The sequence below is a fragment of the Amphibalanus amphitrite genome, unplaced genomic scaffold (assembly GCF_019059575.1).
Source record: "Amphibalanus amphitrite isolate SeventyFive unplaced genomic scaffold, NRLGWU_Aamphi_draft 000192F_arrow, whole genome shotgun sequence".
In the NCBI taxonomy this organism is placed as follows: domain Eukaryota; kingdom Metazoa; phylum Arthropoda; class Thecostraca; order Balanomorpha; family Balanidae; genus Amphibalanus; species Amphibalanus amphitrite.
In genome coordinates this window covers 47,501-68,099 of record NW_024881687.1, presented here as the reverse complement: position 1 = coordinate 68,099, position 20,599 = coordinate 47,501, and the positions used below count along the sequence as shown (strand labels likewise).

Sequence of the window (20,599 nt, the reverse complement as noted above, 5' to 3'; positions counted from 1 at the left end):
ACAGTTATATACCTACATGTGACGTCATGATTAGCCCGACCAATCAGAAGCAAGTTGTTTTCAGCCACAAATAATTGATTTCTGAACTAACTAGGCATTTTTTTAACAAAGTGATTTTAAATTAAATCATTAAAAATTCTGAGCTTTTTTATTTTATCAAAACATACAGAGCATGCAGATAGGTCCCAACCCTATTGTAGATGTCAAAATACTTTTTGTTCAGTACACATGCACAACAGTAGATATGTCCTCAGGGAAAAGATTTATGGTTGGTAATTCTAAAAGTCGCAGCAGTCAAACATAATATGTACAGGGAAAAACCTATACACAAGATTAAAGTGCGTGTGTGCCTAAGCATATACGAATTTAAGATGAAACAATACTTGCGGATCAATTAAATGGGCAGCAAGTTACACTCTTACCCTGGACAAAGTTAGGGCACATATAACATTTACACTGTGCGAAACAATTAAATGAGCATATTATACATAAATGAACATTATATACGTAAATGAGCATACATGAGCGTATTATCATACTATGACTACTCATACCCTGGACAAAGTTAGGGCGCATACAGCATCTATGAAAACGATCTACACAATCACTTTTTAACGTGGTGAGCTCTTGAAAAATGCTAACCTACTTTGGAAGTAGCTGCCAGGAGGTGCTGTTATCGTTAATAGCTGGCATCCTATCGCGGATGGTGATGGATTCAGCAATCCTCCTGTCAGCTTCATCCTTACATTTGCGTACGATGCGTGCTATCAGAGTCGTGTCCGTTGGGGTCAGGTCTGGGTGCTCGTGCGCGAAATGTTCACCCATTGGTGTGCCTAGTTTCTTGTTGGTGCCATCTCGTAAGTGTTCGTTATATCGCAGTCGTATTGGCCTACCGCTTTCTCCTACGTAAGTTTTGTTGCACAGACTACATTTCAATTCGTACACTACGTTTTTCGTGTGACACTTTCCCCGCAGCCCAGCTTGACATGCGTGGCAGTGCTGTCTGCCTGAAGGACACGGTGGGTCTTTGAGAGCTGACCGCACTAGCTGTCTTTTGAGTGTGTTTTGATTTGTCCATGCTGCAAGGATGCTAGAGGTACAGGTTTACGTGATAACTGTATGTTTTGATTTATGTTTTGTTACGGGTGCATTAGTTTGGGTGATTGACTTGTATTTTTAGATGTATTATTTGGATAGATTTGGGTAGCTGTTTTTAATTAAACTGTAAGGGTTGGTGATAGGTGCGGGGTGTCCAAGTGTTTTGTATGTTAGGCCCTTTTTGAAACTAGGCACACCAATGGGTGAACATTTCGCGCACGAGCACCCAGACCTGACCCCAACGGACACGACTCTGATAGCACGCATCGTACGCAAATGTAAGGATGAAGCTGACAGGAGGATTGCTGAATCCATCACCATCCGCGATAGGATGCCAGCTATTAACGATAACAGCACCTCCTGGCAGCTACTTCCAAAGTAGGTTAGCATTTTTCAAGAGCTCACCACGTTAAAAAGTGATTGTGTAGATCGTTTTCATAGATGCTGTATGCGCCCTAACTTTGTCCAGGGTATGAGTAGTCATAGTATGATAATACGCTCATGTATGCTCATTTACGTATATAATGTTCATTTATGTATAATATGCTCATTTAATTGTTTCGCACAGTGTAAATGTTAAATGTGCCCTAACTTTGTCCAGGGTAAGAGTGTAACTTGCTGCCCATTTAATTGATCCGCAAGTATTGTTTCATCTTAAATTCGTATATGCTTAGGCACACACGCACTTTAATCTTGTGTATAGGTTTTTCCCTGTACATATTATGTTTGACTGCTGCGACTTTTAGAATTACCAACCATAAATCTTTTCCCTGAGGACATATCTACTGTTGTGCATGTGTACTGAACAAAAAGTATTTTGACATCTACAATTGTGGCGCCTGCTGGTATCGGTTGACAAAGATCTGTGATCGAATATACCCGAATTTTTGCTATTTGTCATTTTATTCAGATTACATTGAGGATTCGGTCAATTAAAAATATGCTCATAATCATCAATATGATTTTCCTCACTACGCTAAACTCTCTTTGAAGTTATACTACAATTGCTAAGCTCCTTGTAACGCTTCAGTCTCAGAGCTTCTTTTAGTACAAATATAATCTTACCAAAAGAAATGTAATCTAAAAGTCATTTCAAGAGCCGAACTGCTCATACGTTTATATTTGTTTGCACATGGACCTTGTTTTCTACGGGTATGTGCGGACATAATTATTATCAAATTGTCCCCCGTTTGCAATCAACTTTCAATACTCCACATAATATGAGTCTAAACATTAATATATCACTGTAGATTTTAGGAAATATGGGAGTTATTAACGGTGGTGAGCGATGAGAGAATGGGAGCATAAACACCCTCCCGGAAATGAGAAACAAGGAACACAAAGCCACATAATTTGACTCAAAGCTCGGCGCGCGGAGAATTCAAGAAGGTAAATGGACTGCGCTGGTAACATCAACAATAAACTTAACATAAAGACCTTGAAGTCTAAATGAAACAAAATACTCAACCTCAAAGCATTTGAGAACAATAAGACAGTAAAGTGGTACTGTATTTCAAAGTACAGCGGCTACTGGGCCTCCCTGCTTCGCCAGGTTTAAAGTGAGTCTCTGTAGCTGGCGGCAAAGCATAGTAAAACGACTACACGACAGTATCATATATGTGGATACCACTTCCATTTGCTAACGACACACAAGCACAGGGTGTTAGAAATCAATATGTGGCGTCACACAGTCAATAATCTCCGCACCGGCTTTACAGTGTCGTGCGGTACAGTCTACCGTCGCAGGCATTTCGTATCGGGGTGCTCTGCGGCGCAGTCTACCCCTTCAGTGGAAACGATTCACCGCCGGCCGGGCTGCCGGCCGGCGCCGCTGCCCGCCGCTGCAATAGACCTGCGGTTTTTGTAAGCGGTGCCAAAGTTCAGCGGCGCGTCAGCTGGCGAACACCGGTCGGCAAAGGGTAAGGTCATTGGGTGCGTGACGTCATCCGGTGCGTGATATCATCAGAGGCGTGATATACCAAACGGTAGCTGAAAATGCCTTCCCTTTATGCCTTGTCCAAATTTGATTAGCCACATCATAGACTGCGCCACTGTATTACGTGTTACGTAGGTTATGTGAAGCGTAGATATTTATGTTAAGTATACGAAGGCCACATCGAGACCTCTCGCCATGATACCTATATCAAGCGTATAATGGGGCTGTGGGTGGAGATTCGATGCAGAAGATGGGCGACTCGATTGGTGGTCCTCTCCTTGGCGAAAGCACGGGCTGCCGGCAAAGCGCTTCTTGGTGTACCTTTCCGCGCCAGAAAACGCTCAAACCAGAGTGCATATGAGAAAGTGGTATAAAGAGGAGTTCGCCAGTTCCCGTTTAAATTTTACATTTGAAGGGGTTAAAATATGTACAGAGTTGCGGTGCCTAATCGGGTTACTGGGCAGTGGGCACCAGTATTAGAAATCCACATTTGACAGCAGCGACAACCAGCTGAAAACGTTGCCTTCACATAGAATGTGTCAGACTGTGCGCAGTGTCTTTATATCTAGAGCACAGCACAAAAAAGCAAACTGATCGGGGAAGTAAAACTCATCAAGCTCAAGGATTGCCAGCGAAATAAAACATAAACAACTAACCTCTTCAGCTGTTTGGCGGCAGTAGCTTCGGCGCAACACTAAGTCCGGAACAGCCGACAACTTTGAACTTTCGAGTGTGAGTTGGGTTGGCACCGGCGACTTTCAGCGAGAGCCAATGCAGGCCATATGTTTTTCCAGGAGCCTACGTCATAAAGGGAGGCCAACATCAGAGATAGGAAATCCTTGGAAGGTGAGCCAAGAAGCGTCCTTGTGCATTCACGAGTACGACACAGGAATAAAGCGAGGGCAGGGAACGTTTAATGACGCGAATTTTAAAGCATTTTGCGATGCATTAACTATGAAGCCAGACGTTCACAGTCCCGCTGGCGTAGTTTTATGAGTCAGCCCCCGGGGGCCGGCAGCACGCCAAGCCTGTTGGCTCGACACCGGTCTTGAAGCAAGTGTAAGGTAGATGCTGACGTAGAGAATTAGCGGCATGCGGTTAAACAGCTCGGCTAAACGGTGGTGTTATTAGGGATATTATGAGGTAAATCGGCAGAATTGTGATTTATGCCTAACTAAAACAAGGATGACTGTAAGGTTCGATTTCCAGCATCGTTTCATTAAACGGAATCATTTGTATCTCCATGTGCTCTTTGCAACATAAGCTCTGAAAACCGTACGTACAACGTCTTACACAAGACGATTGTCAGAGTAATCGTGTAAAAAGAATGAGTGAGGAATCTCGATGGCTTGGTGGACTTCAACTTTCAAGTAATTTGATATTGGGAGAATCAGTGCCGAAAACACTCCCACACGTTCCAACATTACCATTTTGACAAATATATAAATTCCGGTAGCAGATGCCTACACAGATTCAATTACGTCTTGACGCAAAATGTGGCGAGTGGCACTTGCTGCTAAAGGGGTCCAGCACCTCTACGCACAATCTCCTTGTAAAAGTAGGACCAATACCACCCCAGATTTGGTACATGAGTTAGAGTATATTCTCACGGCCACATATGACTTTAGATATTGTGTTTACACCTTGGATATCGTGACCTTACACGATATCCAAGTGTCCACGTGTCCAGGCGCAAAGAAGAGCGACAGTGTAGTATTTTGGCGACTCTGCAACTATGCTGGTTCGTGACCTCCGACAAATGATGAGTTTATCTGTTGTGGCGAGTAAGAAATGAGCATGAGCTGTATCACTAGGCGGACTGTCATCAGAGGGTCACCGTTAGTTTATTTACACGGGTCATAAATGACGTGAGATCAGATCCATGGCACGTCATCAGCTAGACCAAACACAATGATAAGGAGAGCAAAACAGATGAACTGTTGGGTTAAAGGGACTATCCCACCTTCTAAAATGTTGTTAAAACCAGTTAAATTGTGCCCGACTTTATAGATTGGATGACCAGGAACACGGTTCTGGCATTTATTTTTCATTAAACATCTTAGGCTTCCCATATTCCAAACACAAACTTTCAAATATGTGACGTCACAGCCCAAAATTACATCCTTCCCCAGGCCACATATTACTGTCATAAAGCTGATTCTTTTTACTCTGTAGGCACCACAACAAAGTTCAGACCAAGTTTTAAGCGATATTTCAACGAACAAACCCATTTAAATCAGAATGACTAAACGAGGTGACGTCACACTAACGGTCGCTCCATGTTGAAGATAGAGCCTTGCACAAGGCCCATTTTCAAATGAAGGGAACGAATTTCTTCAACACCAAGAGGCCGCGGGGGTTGCAACCTAGATAGATAGTGGTTTCTGAACCTCGCCGCAAACTTGGCTATCTCAACTCAAACCCCATGTTAAAGGTGGGATAGTCCCTTTAAAAGGCAGAAAACAATTTATTGTGCATATCTAAGAACTCAGATTTATTGCTATTTATCAATAGGTAACCTAGTAGTGCCTCACGGGGAACCTGCAGCAGATAGGTACTTTTCATGGGCCACCGCTCTTAGGCATTCGCTCACTAAATCAACTGATGCGACTTTCGGGTTAATTTTATAGATATGGAACACATAGGGAATAATAGTAAACAGAAGCTGAGGTATGACTCATTCCCAATCCACCATAAACATTACCATCATTGTCGCTCACATAAAGTACTTTTGACTCCATACCTACTCTGAGCGAGCCCGTCGAGTGCCGTTTGTCAGCTCAATAAGTGGTCCATTAGCCACAAATCACACTATTCATGGTCAGCTGCACCCGACTACAGGCTGCCCGGTGCACCGGTAAGTGCGTAAACACATGTCAGTGCTTGCAGACGAGAAAAAGAAAATGTAGGAACGTATTTAGCAAAGCTCTTGCCTGCCGGAAAGGTGTTTACCAATTTGCATTTCAATCCATCTTTCAGAAGCAGGCGTGCGGGAGCTCTGATATTTGTTTACATTACGACAAGTGAGTGGCATCTCTCATACCTAGAACTGAATGCAATATGCGACTCGCTTCACCTTTCGATTTACCTAAGCGCATTTCCAACGCAGACCATCAAGAACATCAACATGTCGTAGAGCCGCGATTTCTAAATTCGAGCTTATTCCTCGCCGCCACAAGCGCCGTCGATGCCAATAAGGCGGCGGCTGTGGGGTTGGTTTTTATTGATGTGAATAGTGTGGCGGTTCTGGGGTAGGGGGTCCGTCAATGTGAATCAAGTGGCAGCTCTGGCCAGTGAGTCGGTCCTTTTGACAGCTGGACAATGGAGGGGCGCTGACCGCGGGCGACCTTTACCGTCCGACGGGTATTGGCATTGGGAGGTGGGGTGTCACCCAGGCGGGACAGCTGTGCCGTGAACTGACAGCTAAACGAGACGTGCCACTGCTGAGGCCAAATAATAGACGTAAACAGATACAAAACTGGCAGTGACATTGTGGCTGTCGTATAGCCATGCTATACCAGAGCAGCAAAAAACGTTGGGCAAATAATTCACACTATACATTAGATGCAATGTATAGTCAAAACCTATCAACACACTATTGCTCATGACAGATGGTCAGGCGGCACTCATGACTTCAGTCCTAAGACGTAGTAGTTAAAAAAGTCATGGAACATTGTATCAGTACATACAGACAACACTTAACATTCAGAACAGAAACAGACTGGTTGGTGGGAGAGTGCGGAATGGACCCGAGCTGAAGCGTTTTCCCAATTTTGGCACGCTTTTGAGGCATGTAGAAATTGTAAATTTGAAAATTGAAAATGAAGAAATTTGCATGTAGAAATTTGAGACGCAGTTCTGGCCGTTCTGGCAAGTGCGACTCATACTACCCGGGATTCTCATAGCAGCAGCATCCACCGCAAGCAAGGCCCTCGGCCGTCGCAAATGATTAGTTGAAACGGAGCCTACATCTTACGTTACATTATTTTAAGATCAACTAATCCATCAATGGAAGTTGTTAATGGCACAATTCACAAGGAACAACATTCTTCTAAGCTGCATTCGCACTTTGTTCGCCGTTTACTGTTAAGTGTTAGTTTGTCGGCATGCCCATAGCCAGGGGTGTCGATTTCTCAAAATGGTTGGGGGTGCTCAACCCCTGCGCCGGGTGAAAGATTGCAGCTTTGCCATGGGCACAACCGTACAAGGCATGGTTGGGTATCCCCATAAGGTACTGATAATCCCGGGATTTCCACTAATATTTCCCAAAGGTTGAACGTTCTTCAAAATCATTCTGCTCGTCCTAGTACTTGGCTACCTCATTACATAAACATCTTTCCGAAAAAACGCGTACATTTGCCGGCAGCTCGGCAGCAGCCCCGGCACCTCTGTAATAAGGTGACAAACCGGTGATCGCGATTAGCACCGGTGCAGCAGCCCCTGCGGTCCACAGGGGCGGACATTGCGCGGGAGGCAACGGTATAGCTACGAGGCTCTGGCGTTAATCAGACGATCACAATAATCGTTGAAAAAAATGACAGGTGATCGCATTTCGATATTTATGGGTTTACGATTTTCCTCAGTGGCGTAGGCAGGTGGGCCCGTGAGGCACATGCCCCCCCCCCCCATTAGGTTCAGGGGCCCATCGGGTTATTCGGGCCTGAGGGGCACTGCGGCGCCAATTGGCCGCTGAGGGTCCAGGTTGGCTATATTTGGACTCAGAAGGGCCCCACAGGGCTCGTAAGAACACCTCATGGGCCCACAAGTACCAACATTAAGATCTCCATAAGGGCCCAAGCCAGCCTCTGAGGGCCACTTGCCGGCCTCTGGGGGTCTTAACCGGCCTATAGGGGGCCAGCTCCGGGTTGTAATGGCCCCACACCCATTTCTCTGAGGGCCCCTATAACGGCGACTGTGAGGGCCCTCACCGGCACCCCTGAGCGCCACACCGGCGTCTCTGAGGGCCCCACACCCCTAACTCTGAGGCCCTACACCAATGCCGTTAAAAACCCTACATGGGCGGTTCTGAGGGCCCTTGTCAGTTACCAGCGACCCTGACGGCCCTACACAGGTGACTCGGAGGATCCCAGCGGCGTCTGAGCGCACCATGCCAGTCTCTGAGAACCACACAAGGCTCCTGAAGGCACCGGTGACCTCTTGATATCTTCTTGTCGGCCTATGAAGGGTCCGTTCCGTAACAGCAGTTCTGAGGGCCCCACGCGCGCCTGTGATGGCCCTAAACCAGTGTCTCTGAGAGCCCCCACAACGGCGCCTGTGAGGGCCGTCACCGGCGCCTCCAGTCCGAGGGCCCCACATTGCCATATCTGAGGGTCCCACACTAGTGCCTCTTAAGGCCCTATATCGGTGGCTCTGAGGGCCCAACATCGTAGCTTCTGAAGGCCCCACAAGTGCGCATGTGACGGCCACCCTGCCACCGGTGACATTTGAAGGCCCCACACCGGCGACTGAGGGCTCCATCGGCGTCTAAGTCCGTTCCGGTCTCTAAAGACGACCCCACAGGGTTTCTGAAGGTACCACCGGCCTCTGATGGCCCTTAGCCGGCCTCTGAGGGCCCGTCGCCGGTCTCTGGAGCCCCCTGCTGGCTTGTAAAGGGTACGCGCCAGCAGCTCTAAGGGTCCGACACCCGTGTACGACGGACCCACACCAGTGTCTTTACAACTTAACGTCTTTTTTCGCTCTTCTTCTTAAAACTAACTTTTCTGGCTTTACACCTTTATTTCATGCTTTGTAAATTGCGTAATTATTTTATTTTTATTAGTGAAAGACTGCAGAACAATTATTTTCCTCAAGCAGAGTTAGTGGGAGTTATTGAGGGACAAAATCATTGGGGGTGCCCGGAAAACCATTGGGGGTGCTCATTTGAGCATTGGGGGTGCTGCAGCACCCCCAAAGGTATACAAATCGACACCCATGCCCATAGCCCGTGCGCGGTCGTAGCACGAGCTTTACGTCCTTCCCGATAGATGTCGTTAAAATCCTACGCCTGGAAGTTAGACTGTACCGCAAGGCGCGAGACTGCACGCGCCGGCGTGTGGCGATGAATAACGGCCACCGGGGTGTGGGTGACGGGAACGACCCGGTTTCTAGAATTTATATGATTGTGGCAGTGCATGGAGAGGAATTGACGATCCACTCTCGTTTGCCCGCCACCCCTTTGGCGGTCGCCGCTCGTACCTTTTCAGCCCCGATTGAAGCTGCCGTTACGGAAGTCGCCACATGAGAGGACGAATAATGCTGGCTGACTATTGACCGTGTCTGTCATTTCATTGTCAGGACGGTTAGTGCCGTGATCAGTAAACAAGAGCGCACATCCTAGCTGTAACAAAAAAAATGTAGTTTCTATTTTGTAAGTATACCGCCCGACCAGTGCAGTGAGCTGAAGAAGTCAATGAGAACCCTTGCTTTTAAAACGACCCTCCCAACCTGAACTGGTTAGACGTGTTTATTAGTAGTAAGCTGGTAAGGTCAACATCACCAATATTGTCGTTACGGCAGATTCCTATTAATATCCCCAATCATCAACCTCTCCGATACTCTCTGACGTCACATACTTCTGAAAAGGTCAACTACCAGTACCTATACCTATATCAGGATCACAACTGCGCTCTTCCCGTGTACCGCTGAGTTCAGAGAGCGCAGACACGTCCAAACCGCGCGCTCACTGCGTGATTCCGGTGCAGGCCGAAAATCCGCTTAGCAACGCAGCTAAACAGATTAATTCGTACAAGACAGACGACAGAACTATGCAGAAATTTTCCATCCAATTAACTGCCCTCCACAATTAAATCGTGCCCGTTATATTATCACAAGCACTGAAAATGTTGCACTGATCAAAAACAAAATAATACAAATATGTGCTTAAAACCAATTTAAATGTTCCAGCCTCCTCGAGCAAGGTAGGCGTTTGATGCCACTCTCTAAAAACCAAAATAATTGGCTGCGTACCTACTGCGCAATGTTAGCAAAAAGTTTGCTATTTTCATCCATTACATTATTTACCCTCTTCCTAACCTCTAACTAGTTCGATTGAGATCGACGGGAACAAAGCAGCGGCGGCAGTGACGCCACCTTGACCCGGATGTATCTAGGAAGGTAGAGAACATTTAAGAAAGAGAAAACTTTCTTTGGCGTCCTAACCTTTAGCGCACAAACACTGCATCACGCAACAGGCTCAGAGCAACAAGTGGCAACGGACAAAAGACACTTCCCGCAGCTTTAGCCTGCTAACGCGGGTCCCCACGTCCCAGATTTTCTCCTCATTTCCCCGTGACTCACCTTTAGCAGTGAGGCTGAAGTTCCTGAGGCGGTAGGCGTCCGGATCCTCCGGGTCGGGCTCCAATGCTCGCTGCTTGTAGCGAGAGGACGGCGATCCGCGCCCTTGGCTGGCGCCCGCCAGCGCGCGCGTTCGTGTGGGCCTCCGTGCCAGTGCCGGCGAGTCCTCTGGTGTGCCGACATTGGGCAGCGGCGGCCGGCGCGCCCGCCGCGCGCCGCCCGGCGAACCCTCCGGCGTGTACGTCTGCATCACCGTCCCGTCCACCGTCTGGTAGAACACCTTACCACAACTGGGCGCCTTGTGCAGAAACGGGTGGTAGGACGGCTCGCCCTGCGTCAGACAGCCCGTGCTGGCCGCATCGGCCAGGTCGAGCGCCTCGCCCTTCTTGTCGCGCCGGCGGACGCGCGGCCGGGCGCCCTGGACGCGGCAGCTCTGAGAGCGGCGCGCGGCGGCGGCCAGGTCACGCGGCGCCGCCGGCGCGGCCCAATCGGCCGGCACCCCGCCCGGCGGCTCGCCCTCGCCGCCCACACAGAACGAGGCCGAGCGGCCCTTCTGCGAGCCCTGCACCTGCAGCAGCTGGTCCTCGCGCAGCGTCATGACTGACTGACGGACGGCCGACGGCGGCGCCGCTCGTCGGCGTCGGCGGCAGCGCACACGCACCTCCCAGTGCCACCGCCGGGCGGCCACTGCCGCCGGCGCCGCCGCACCGCCACCGCCGGAATTAGGACGCCGACTTGGCAGTGGCGACGACGGACGCGCGCGACGTCGCGCGTCGTCGCAGCCGGTGACCGAGTCGCCGGCGGCCGGTGACCGCGGCGCGCGGGTCAGCGCGGGGGGCGGCCGCCGCCGGACGGCGTTCGCCGCCCGGGGAGCGGCGGCCACCGGCCGTGATTCAGCGCCTATTTCGGGCGTGGAACAACACGATTCTGGAATGCCCGGCGGCGCCAGTGCGCCCCACATACAGCGGCGCGGGAGGCCGCAACACGACGGCTCGAACCCGTTACCGACACGCCGCCGGCTCACAGAGAGGCGAGTAGCTGCCGCCGGCGCCGCCACCCACTGCCGTCGTCACCGGCGCCAGACGTCTGCGACCAGCTCCCGCTCCATCGGCGACGAGCCATCGGTCGCCAAAGCCCCACGACAGGCGAGCTCGTTCACATCGAAATGGGCCGCTTTAATCGCGTGCAAGCCATACGGTTTGGTTATGAGCGCATGGCCGCCGGCGCGGCCGTCTGCGCCTCACGAGCCCCGCGCGCGATCGACGAGTATTTCGGTCCGAGACGGGCCGCGGAAGCGAGTGACACGGAGCCAAGCGCGCTGCCAGGACTTGACTGCGGCGCCTGCCGACCGCTGGCAGGCGGGCCAAACTCGCTCGCCTGGGGATGTAGCCGCGATATCGCCGCCGAAACGATGTGCAAATTCCTGCCGATTTGCCCGTCCCCTCGGCGCGTGCGTTGCGCGAAAATTCTCACATCTGTCTAGACCGAGTTTCGTGACACGTCTAGCTAGTGACAAAAATAATGACTGGTGATGTGACAGGTAGAATCGGGGAACCACTGGCGACCCGCCCAGGGCACCGCGGCACCCTCCTAAATCATTAGCCCGACCTGCGGCACGATGATGAAGCAATATATCGACCGATGCTGGCGGCGCGGTGGGCGGCACTGCAGGTTATATTGCAGAGGTGTCGCACCGACCGACTGAGGTCCCGCTGACAGGCGTCAGTATTGTCCCGCGGTGTATGCCATGCCAGTGCAGCGGTGTGCCGGCGGTGGCAACTGGCATACACCGCGCTCGCAGCCGCGGAAATAAGCCGGCAGAGTGACAGGTGTATTCGGGCGGAGTGACGCCGCCAGCTGCACCGGCAGCGCAATGAGACAGGTGGCCGCCCGACCCGACCCGACCCCGCGCCGCCACCGGCAGTGAGGGGGCGGGGGCGGGGGGCGGAGGGCGTCTCACGGCAGGGCAAGGACACAGTTGGCAGCGAAGCTGTCAAGACATCTGTATAACCGCAGTGGCATTGCCGCTCTGCTGATCTAGCCAGGTGACGAGAGAAGGCGACCTCACTACTCCGACCCAATTCGGAAAGAGCCACCCTGACACAAACGAGGACACGTCAGCCCCACCATGGATAGTAAATTACAGTTCAGCCTATGGGCTTCAGGTGCATGTAGCGCCAGTGTAGCGCCCAGCGGACCTACGCTGGAGACGTAGAATACCTAAACCAAGAACAGCGTCAGCTTTGCGAAGCAGGTAACATGAAATATGAATCCAAGCAAACGTGTCAGCATTGCAAAGGACCATTCACGCGATTCTTTTCTGACGGTAGGTTGGTATGTGACATTGCAAATTTCGGATAACAATAAGCACGCGTTGTACTCGCGCAATCGCAACTCTACGAACGACCAAAGGTCACCGCTTTCCGCGAACATAAGCAACCACGCCGCAACACTGATGACGTCACTGCACTCGCCACTCGGCCTGTTGACCCGATCGCGATGTTTCGCCGATCTGACGCTGGCAGAGCTTCGTCCGCCCCCACGGACACGTGACCCTGACGAAACTAATGACGTCACTGTGGTAGTCCGTCCACCGGTCACCTGACCCGCCAATGTACCACCCATGACGTCACACATACCGGTAACGTCAAAGGCACGGGTTAACCGCACTGGCTGCCGGCTAGTCAGAGCAAGAACTAACTAGTTTTTGAGGCAGAGCGGCGTACTGAACGGTGAGGAAAATCGATGCAAGTAGCACAGAGTCACGGTACCGGGGAGAGGGAGAGAGAGGAGGGGCTGACTGCGGCCAGCCGACGAGCCCGGACCGGTCACCCGACACCTACGGTCGCAGGAGTCTATTTACGCACCGGATGAGATAATTAGGTACACCTCGGGCGCGAGTGGCCAGCCGACCGGCCGGGCGGCGCGCAGCCAAGTTACCGATCGCTCCAAACGTCTGATCGATAATACAGTGCGCTGGAGAGGAGCACCTCATTTTATCCGGGCCATAGAGCAGAGACCTACCACGTCTGAGCTCTTCAGACGGGGCTGATCTCGATACCGGCTTGGGGCATAGGCGCGGGAGCCGGGGGGGCAGTGGGGGCAGCTTGCCCCCCCAACTCTGGGGCCGTGGGGGCGGTGCCCCCACAGCTTTGAGACGGAATACCACACTTGTTTTGCAAATGTTTTCTTTTTTTGTTGAAAAAGCCGAGGGGTGAAAAATAAGTGGCCTAAAACCGGTGAGAAAACTAGATTTGGGGGTACCCTAGGTTAATCTCTATTATGGTGTGCCCCCCCAGTCGGAGAGTAGTTCCCGCGCCCCTGGCTTGGGGCGAACATCAATGGAGGACCAAACAGCGCTGTGAAGTGTGTTTCATTGACCCGCGTCATGGACATCACAAACCAGCTCAAACAAGAAGCAGAAGGCATCAGCTAAATTCAGCACCACCGCACTGACAAAATTACGTTAACTTTGAAGATTGGACCTGAGCGAAATGAATGATTATCGGGTCAGCGTACTTCGTTTCATCGCTCAGCAGGTCACATGTAGTCCTGGGTGGTCGCAGCGGTGCGCCTTCAACCTCCACTCCCTGTGGAAACCATTAGCCAATGTCCGTTCCGGCTGGCAACCCAAAGGCGTCATTTGGCAGCACACCGGTGCTACTTGGCAGCCCCCCGTGGCGACCACTTGTTACTTTAGCCTCTTGAACTCGGGCAAGATGGTTCTCGACATGATTGCTTGTGATTGCGACTTGGGAGGTTCAGGCTCTACAGAGGACAAGCATTTGCGAACGGTTCCTGGTGCTGACAGAAAGAAATACAGAGATTCGATGCTAGAACACGATGAAGAGACTCTTCTTCCACGACCAACCAGCAGACAAAGCCGTTTCAACTTTCGTTGTGTCAGTCTCCTATCCAATGGAGGCAATGGAAATGCAGGCAGTTGAAGGGCAGTTGGCAGCAAGGCAGTTGCTAACTAACTAGGGCGAACGTTAAATACCATACAAATATCAATCAGGCAGGCCCCTAGCATATTCATCATCTTAATCGATACGGCCTCATATAAACATCATGCATAATCAATATGAAACCTCATTCACATGAGTCATCAATAACCAGCGCGTCAATATTTGTAAAAACCTTCTCGCCAAGCCATCAGTCAACGTCCAAATCACCCGAAACGTGATCGCTTTTTCCGATAAATCCAAAGTCCAGAGCAATAAAACCAACTACATCGGGCGCGCATTGAGCGGTCTCCTTTACTGCCGGGACGATCAGGACCGAGTGTTGTCGACTCTGTTGTGACCAGCTGCGACCTTCCGACCTAGTTCCAGCGGCGCCGATTTGACCGGGACAAGGCTAGCCGCGCGGCGGCGGCGCCGGCTAAAATCACAGGGCAGACGTCTTGGCACGCGGCTGGGGCGGCGTTCCGGCGCACTTGACGGAAACTGGGTCAGGCCCTCCGTCTCCCTCTCTCTCTCTCTCTCTCTGCTGGGTGCACAGAGGGGCCGCCGGACCGCGTGGACAGACAGCGGTCTGGGAATAGCTCACCGGGGACCGGCCCACGCCCGGCCAGAGCGGCGCGCTGGCAGGTAAACCATCACAAATGGTGCGAGTCGAGGGTCGCCCGTCAAAAGAACCTTTCTATTTTAAACAGGCCTGGTTCAGATAAAAAGCAATGCGTGTATACAGACAGGTGATGGTTTTGATTCTGTATTTACCAGAAAGGTCAAGCAAAACTGATATTTAACAATCTGTTGAGAATCACACTAAAACATTGTATCCAAAATCCGATTGAAAAGACAGCAAACCTCCCTGGTAAACATCTATATAAAAACAAACAGCGATTCTCCATGTCAAACAGCGCGCGGTAGTGTTGAACATTGAGTAACATGGAGTCGGCGCATCCACATTAAACACTACATCATTCGTCTTTAGCCAACAATCATATCATAGCACCATAGCTTTGGTCAGCTATCACCCGATGCATCTGAATCGTCCCCACTAGCGCCGCCGTCACTGTCCTGTAGCAGCGCCGCGAACTTGTTACCCGTCAACTGCGGCTGAGGCCGAGCTCTCCGAGACGTCTTTGACCTTCCCATCCCATCTCCCACCTCCTTCGTCTTTCCCACTTCCCCAGCGGCAGGCCGGGACGCCTTAGCCGCGGGTACCAGGACGGGTTTGGCCGGTCGCAGCTCTGGGTCCACGCCCGTCACACGACACAGCAGCTCCAGCTCTCGGCGCCACTCGCGCAGTGCCGGCTCCGTCAGCCACTGCTCCACCGCCTCCAGACCGAGTCTCCTCAGCTGCATCAACGCGTTATACACTAGTGGACCGGCGAAGACACGTGATGGTGACACCAGCTGCAGAGGTGCGCCCATGAGCGTGTTGATGTTGTTAGCCTGCGCCAGCACACACTGCAGCTGGGCCAACTGATGTGCCACGCGCTGCTCGAAGGACACGTCACCCGAGAGAAGGCGAGGGTCGGGACCGGCCAGACGAGACACACCCGGCTCGGAACGACGCTCAGGGAGCAGCAGGGCGCCTAAATGAGCAGCGGTGACCGGCGCAACCGAGTGGCGGCGCCAGTAGCACAGCGCTGCTGCCAGAAGGTGATGCCGCTCCGGCAGCACGTCTAGTGCTGCTCCTAGGGTCACTCCCGCCGCAGACCGCCGCTCCGACTCCTTTGCCGGCTCCTGGGTACATTCAGGGACCGCCAGCGGCGTCTGACCCGGCACTGAATTCTTCTCCGAGGACGAGGAGGGGACCAGTGGCGCACCGAGCGCCATCAGCACCGCGTGACGCCGCTCGGCCAGCGTCATCGCCGGCACGGCGGCCAGCGGCGGCGGCTGCGGCGCGTCGGCGGCGGGTGGCGCGAGTTGCCGACGCACCACGGACCGGCCCGAGTCGGCTCGACGGTACACGGTGACGGCGCGGTCCGGCTGGCCGTGCAGACAGGTGCACAACCAGCGCAGTAGAGGCTCCACGCACACACACGACGGACGCTGGCGAGGGTCCTCCACCTGAGACAAACGGGGAGGGGAAATAGAAAACGGGACACAGTAACATAAAAGGTATGTTACTTGTCGTGAATAGACGCAATTCATCCCTTGCTAAAGAGTGATGAAGAGAGTGAAGAATGACAACCAGTTAAGTTTTCATCATGCACTCAACCAAATTACTAAACAAATCGCTACAAGGGCCATTAGGTAACCCTTTAGCGCATCATTCTGGTAAAACTCGACCACCACTTAAATGATGAATCCTTTAATTACAGGAATATGACGGTAAGGGCGACCATCGCCAGTTTCATCCGCTCGTATGCTATCGATTAAACACGCACCGCCAGGGCGACCCTGGACCAATATCATTCCACCGGGCGCACGGCCTCATAACATGCAAATGCCATAGCCGGCATCGCGCTCTGATTTCGCGGTCGTCGCTCGCCATATGACGTCATAGAGGCAATCGGTGAAACATGGCGAACCGCCGGCCTCGTGACGGCGCAAATTGCATTGGTAGTTCGTGATGAACTCTGGTGTATTTTTGACTGGATTGACATTCCACCGGCCATATGAAATGGCAATATCGCGACTGCGTGGGAATGTTTGACGCGAGAAGCTTGAAAGACAAAGGCTTCAGGAATGCAGCTGCACATTGCACAATGTACATTGTACAAAAGCACATAAAAATACTTTGAAATGTGCGAATTACGACTACATCTATTGTTTCCAGGCTCCAGCTGTGATTGCGTATGGGAATAATCTAAGAAGAAAACACTTTATATGAACTGAAGATTGCACTGAAACTAACACATCCAAGTGAAAATCATTTCGCACCCTCACCTCCGATTTCTAAGAACAATTTTCAACTTCCAATATTCCGAAGAAAAAACATTATCGTGGATGGTCGTTGTACGTCTCATATTTAATCACGCATGTATAAAAATTAATGCTGTTGATCTGTTCCCACTCTTTTTGGGCCTCATCTTGGCCAGCAATTTTCCACTCTTATCCCCATTTTTGGAGAGGAATTTCCCTTCTGACACCAAAGCCAAAATACAGTTTTGTGACACTGATGATAATTTCAAATGAGAAGTGTAAAGGACGGCCATCATATGATAAGTGATTAATTATCATTAGTCAATCAGAAATCACAGCACAAAGGCGCGCGATGCTCCAGTCCACGTCTGCAGTTGAGCCAATCACTCCTCGCTCGTTGTTGACGTGGCAGCAATGGAAAAACGTTTGTATTTAAGCCAAATCACAAAAAAATGCATATTGCTAACACAATGAACGGGGAATGAGGTGTCAAGTCAATGATGGGCTTAATCAAAGTGGCCGAGCATCGCTAACGTTTGTGGCTGTGCTTTGGATTGGCAGCATAGCGCTTCGGGCACGGCTTTTCTCAATTGCTTGAAGTAACACCTGCCGCGCAGTGAAACCAAGACCACTTCACTATAAGAGAAACGAGGCTTGTACAGTCACCAGCAGTTGCTACCCATCACCCCCGGACGGCGGGGGAGCAAGCTACCACCGCCCCTGCGACACTAGCGCCGCCATGCGCCAAGAAGTGGAAACACCACGTGACTGAGGCCACGTGAGGGCACGGTCACGTGATGGAGGGGCGGAGCATAGTAGCTTTTGCGCCCGACACTAACTGAAATGCGGCGCTGTGATTGGGCGCCTTAGCATGAATGAAGCCCCGGCGCCAGAATCAGCCGTTCGCCTTATATGGAAAGTGAGCCTTTGCGTTTCACTGTTCTGTATTGGTTTGAGAGCCACGGCAGTGCGGCACCATACGAATTGTGAGCCCCTTTGAACGGGTCACCGCCCGAGGCACTGAGGCGACGGCTGTGCCGGGCAAAGTCTCGCCTGGTGGGAGAGGTGGGCCAGGGAAAGTGCGATCGAGCAGCCACTGGGACGTGGATTGGTATTATCCAACCGCGACAAACGATGTCAGCAGCCTCTTCTCGTGTCATAGACAGTGACACGAAAAGCTAGACAGACAACGTGGGTAGTGCCCAATCAAAAGCTACTAAACGATCCAGTTACGAAGTTGGCGAGGTAGCCATGACCAAATAAAAAGCTTTTAATTCGATTTTGGTTGACAAGTGACATACAAGCCCGCTGTGATGGACCAAAAAAAGGAGCTGAACAGTCCATACAACTTCTAAAAAGCTCAACGGTTTAAAAATTCAAAAATTAAATGTTAAAATTCAGCCTGCATGTTTAAACTCTGGTCCGGCGCTGGCAGGAAGCTTATATGGCCACTTGCAATTCCACTACGTTGTAATATAACCAAGAGTTCTGTGAGAGCAGCAACTGAGAGCCCCGTTGAGGGGGGCGGGGGAGGGCGGCGCGAAACGGCCTCCTCTCTCCTTTTCCGTCGATATCTCCTAAAGTATAGCAAATGTCGCCAACAAACTTTCAAGACCCCTCCGGGCATCATTTTTTACACCTTGTGACCAAATTTTTCCTGCAGAGCTCTTATGAAAGGCTAATCACAAATGACGTCAGAGGGATGTCATGTTCTGTCATTTTCGACCCAATAAAAGGTTTAGCGGGAAGAGCTGTCACGCTTACAGTTTTGAAGATAACGAAAAATATTCAAGATCAAAAAGATGTAAAATAAACAGCGCTACCAAACTGCTAACTCTTATTTCCAAACAAAAATTGATTTTGACCATCAAAAATATAGAAGTATAATAACACCCCAAAAATACCAACAACTTTCAAAATTAAAACTGAAATATATGTTATAAAACTATCTGCTCTAGATATGCCAAACTTAAACTCGATAGCTCCATCTCTAGCAAAGTTATGTAAAAAAAAAAACTACTCAAAATTTATTACGTAAAATTTTCAAATTCAATTTTTAGCCGTCACAGAACACACAAAGCAAGCCAAAGGCCACCATTGGATTTCCTGTGATGAGCTGCATCGAATAGATACCCCTTTTATGCAAAATATCAACTTTGAAATTTGGCCTTCTTTGACCTGACCTTGACCTGACCTCCACCAGAATGTAATCTAAACTGGCCCCAATGGCCGTCTAGCTCACACCATTGAATTTTAAATGTAAAATTGGCCATAAAACATGTATCACACGACCCAAGCATAGTTAGGTTCATATTGTGACCCTTAGTGACCTGACCTCTGTGAACTGACCTGGCATCAATGACCTCTTTAGGCAACATATATATTAGACAACCAACGCTCCATCGATGTTTTTCGATAACATGCCTTTTATTTGATGTGTTAACTGACTGTAACGCATTCCTTAGACTAAATCGGTGAAAAAATGCGACCTTTTACCTGACTTGTGACGTCATGGGTTGCACCTAGGTCAACGAAACCTGGTAACAAGGTAGTTACCTAGTGGGGCTATCGAACGCTCTTTGAATGTTTAAAATCGGTCGGTAACTTTCCGAGATCTCAGGTGGAGGGCGAAACGGCTGCAACACCCGATCAGGTGGTAGGGTCCGCCAATAGCCCAAGAAGGCGCGGAATATTTATTCACTCAATACAGTGTCATTTATATTGAGAACACCTTTCTCACGCCATGACATGGTCCTCTCGTAATAGAACGAGATGAGGAGTGTTTTCACGCCTCCTTATGCACGGCTCTAAGTGTCATTGAGCTATCAACTGTCAGCGGTTTTCGGACAATGAAGTTCTTAGTTCTTACTGAATCCAATTCTATTTCAAACGATTGTCACTGTGCTAGTTTTCTTCTTATACGTTTTTGAAGAAAAAAAAACGCTGAAGAAGTCTTTGATAGACGAAACCAGTCCGCTTATTCTTTTTCTAATTGTTTTTTAATATATTCGTAGACTACTGGCTCTTTACTACAAAATTTGAAAATGTTTGGTATTATTTTGACCCGAACGATGTGCAGCTGAATTTTCCCTCTTGAATGATTATGGACAGCTCGCGATCAACCGAAACTACCGACAAGCAGAAGAAAATTCGATACAAGCCCTCCTCAATCCTCTCACCTTATTCAACCGTTGAAACGTTAAAGGCATTTGTTCAGTCCGAGTCGCTATGTCGACCACCCGCGCCGTGCTGGGGGGGGGGGGGGGGCGTTTTTACGCCCTTCCCCCTCAGGTTTTTCGCGAATATCTCAAAAAACGGCGACGCGACGCATAGCGTCATTCAAGGTCAGGTCACCAGGTAACGTCAAGTGACCTTACCTCAGAAAAAAATTCGAAAGCTCGTTGTAGCTACACCGACTAAGCGATCACTTTAAAACTTTCAGTGCTTGCTT

At 50.4% G+C, this 20,599-nt stretch overlaps 2 protein-coding genes across 2 annotated transcripts in view; both read right to left on the bottom strand.

The window, feature by feature from the left end:
• The window catches only part of LOC122384494 (GTP-binding protein RAD-like), a 39,377-nt gene extending 28,189 nt beyond the window's left edge, over window positions 1-11,188 (bottom strand). Inside the window, exon 1 of the mRNA XM_043371941.1 lies at window positions 10,331-11,188. Coding sequence (XP_043227876.1) covers window positions 10,331-10,925 — 595 coding nt within the window. The 5' untranslated portion in view covers window positions 10,926-11,188. The remainder of the gene's footprint in view (window positions 1-10,330) is intronic.
• Window positions 11,189-15,027: 3,839 nt separating this feature from the next.
• The window catches only part of LOC122384492 (protein asteroid-like), a 16,854-nt gene continuing 11,282 nt past the window's right edge, over window positions 15,028-20,599 (bottom strand). The window contains exon 7 of the mRNA XM_043371938.1: window positions 15,028-16,350. Coding sequence (XP_043227873.1) covers window positions 15,298-16,350 — 1,053 coding nt within the window. The 3' untranslated portion in view covers window positions 15,028-15,297. The remainder of the gene's footprint in view (window positions 16,351-20,599) is intronic.